We start from the raw sequence: 1,491 nt of genomic DNA, 5'->3' as shown, positions 1-1,491 counted from the left end.
ATGCATTTTCAAGAAATCCATATTTATCTTATATTTGTCAAATGCATGTGAGCCATTCATTGGATCTTGTAAGATGTGTCGTTACTCAGTGTGTTCTTCATGACTCTCAGCTACCACAACACTCTTTAGCTCAAATGCAGTTAAATCAGTTACATTTATTTGTGTTTTTATAAAGTTGCTTTGCTCTGGCAGCCATTTTGACCTTAAATCTTAATCAGCTTCATTTGTACATTGACTGATTAGTTTCTAAATATTTTAGTAAAATGTGTCCACTACTTTATGAGATATTTCGCTAACGACTGATGTTACAACTTTCTAGTAAAGACAAATTTCTACTTGTTTGTAAAATTGAAACCAAATCAAAGAGCTTAATGTTTTAAAATGTAAAGTACCTTTTCTGTTCTGGGTCTCTTTCAGCCTTTAGGGGCCAGTGATTACCTGGAAATGTGCCGTCTGTTTGACACAGTTTTTATCAGACACATTCCTCTGCTGACGCTGAACAAGAAGACACAGGCCAGGCGCCTCATAACGCTGGTGGATACCCTGTACGAGCACAAGGTACGCTGCAGTCGTTACGTCTGCGCAACCTTTTCTACCACACAGGATAAATACTGGTTCTCCCCATCCAGGTGCGCCTGGTGATTCTTGCAGATCAGCCACTGGAGAATATTTTTGTACACGACATGGATCACTGTCAGGATGAGAGCCACGTTCTAATGGATGACCTGGGGCTGAAAAGGGTGAGAACTGCTCTCTTTTCTGCATGATGAGTGGGAGCTGTCAGAGAGAAATCTGAATAATTAAAGCATCTGTCGCTCAGAGGAGCCGAGGACGAGTCTGAAAACGGGTCAGCTGACTCAGCCTCTAACATCACTGGAACTGTGCACCAGTTTCACAGTCTCAGAGGAATGTAGTGACTTTTTCACTTCACTGTGCTTTCATACTGCTTTGGATTTTCCACATTTTGTCCCATTACGACCACAAACTTTAAATATTTTACTGAGATTTTATGTGACAAACCAAAAGTGGAAGAAAAATGAAGATTTGAGAAGTGTGGTGTGTTTATATTCAACACCTTTACGTTGATACCCTGTAAGACCTCATTTTGTAATAACAACGTACAATGTAATGATGTAATAAAATCAGGCTTCAAAATGTAATAAACTCATGCTAAAACCACATTATGTAATAATTGACGCAAAATGTAATAAAAGTCTTCAACACATTATGTAATAACGTTATGACATTTTTTCGGCAATTATTACAAAATGTGGTGTAATAATCTGGTGCTTTATGTAATAAACAAACAAAAACAGTATTTTTGTTCATCCTAATCAACATACTTGTAATAATTTTCATGTTGCAAATACTACATAAGTAAATCTTTATAACTTCGGTCAATAAACACAGAACTTCTCATCTTTTATTTGCATTTTCAGATTTACTGTCCTGATCCCTGTTACAGAAATTATCCCACTTTGTAGAAAACTC

General features: G+C 37.0%; 1 protein-coding gene across 1 annotated transcript in view; it reads left to right on the top strand.

Annotated features, from left to right (window-relative positions):
* LOC106533323 (lactation elevated protein 1) overlaps window positions 1-1,491 on the top strand; it is a gene marked incomplete at its 5' end in the record, with an annotated part of 21,943 nt that overhangs the window by 14,524 nt on the left and 5,928 nt on the right. Inside the window, 2 exon segments of the mRNA XM_014029588.1 lie at window positions 418-558; window positions 630-740. Coding sequence (XP_013885042.1) covers window positions 418-558; window positions 630-740 — 252 coding nt within the window.

Source organism: Austrofundulus limnaeus, unplaced genomic scaffold (assembly GCF_001266775.1).
Source record: "Austrofundulus limnaeus strain Quisiro unplaced genomic scaffold, Austrofundulus_limnaeus-1.0 Scaffold923, whole genome shotgun sequence".
Lineage (NCBI taxonomy): Eukaryota > Metazoa > Chordata > Actinopteri > Cyprinodontiformes > Rivulidae > Austrofundulus > Austrofundulus limnaeus.
This window is presented reverse-complemented; position numbering and strand designations above follow the sequence as displayed.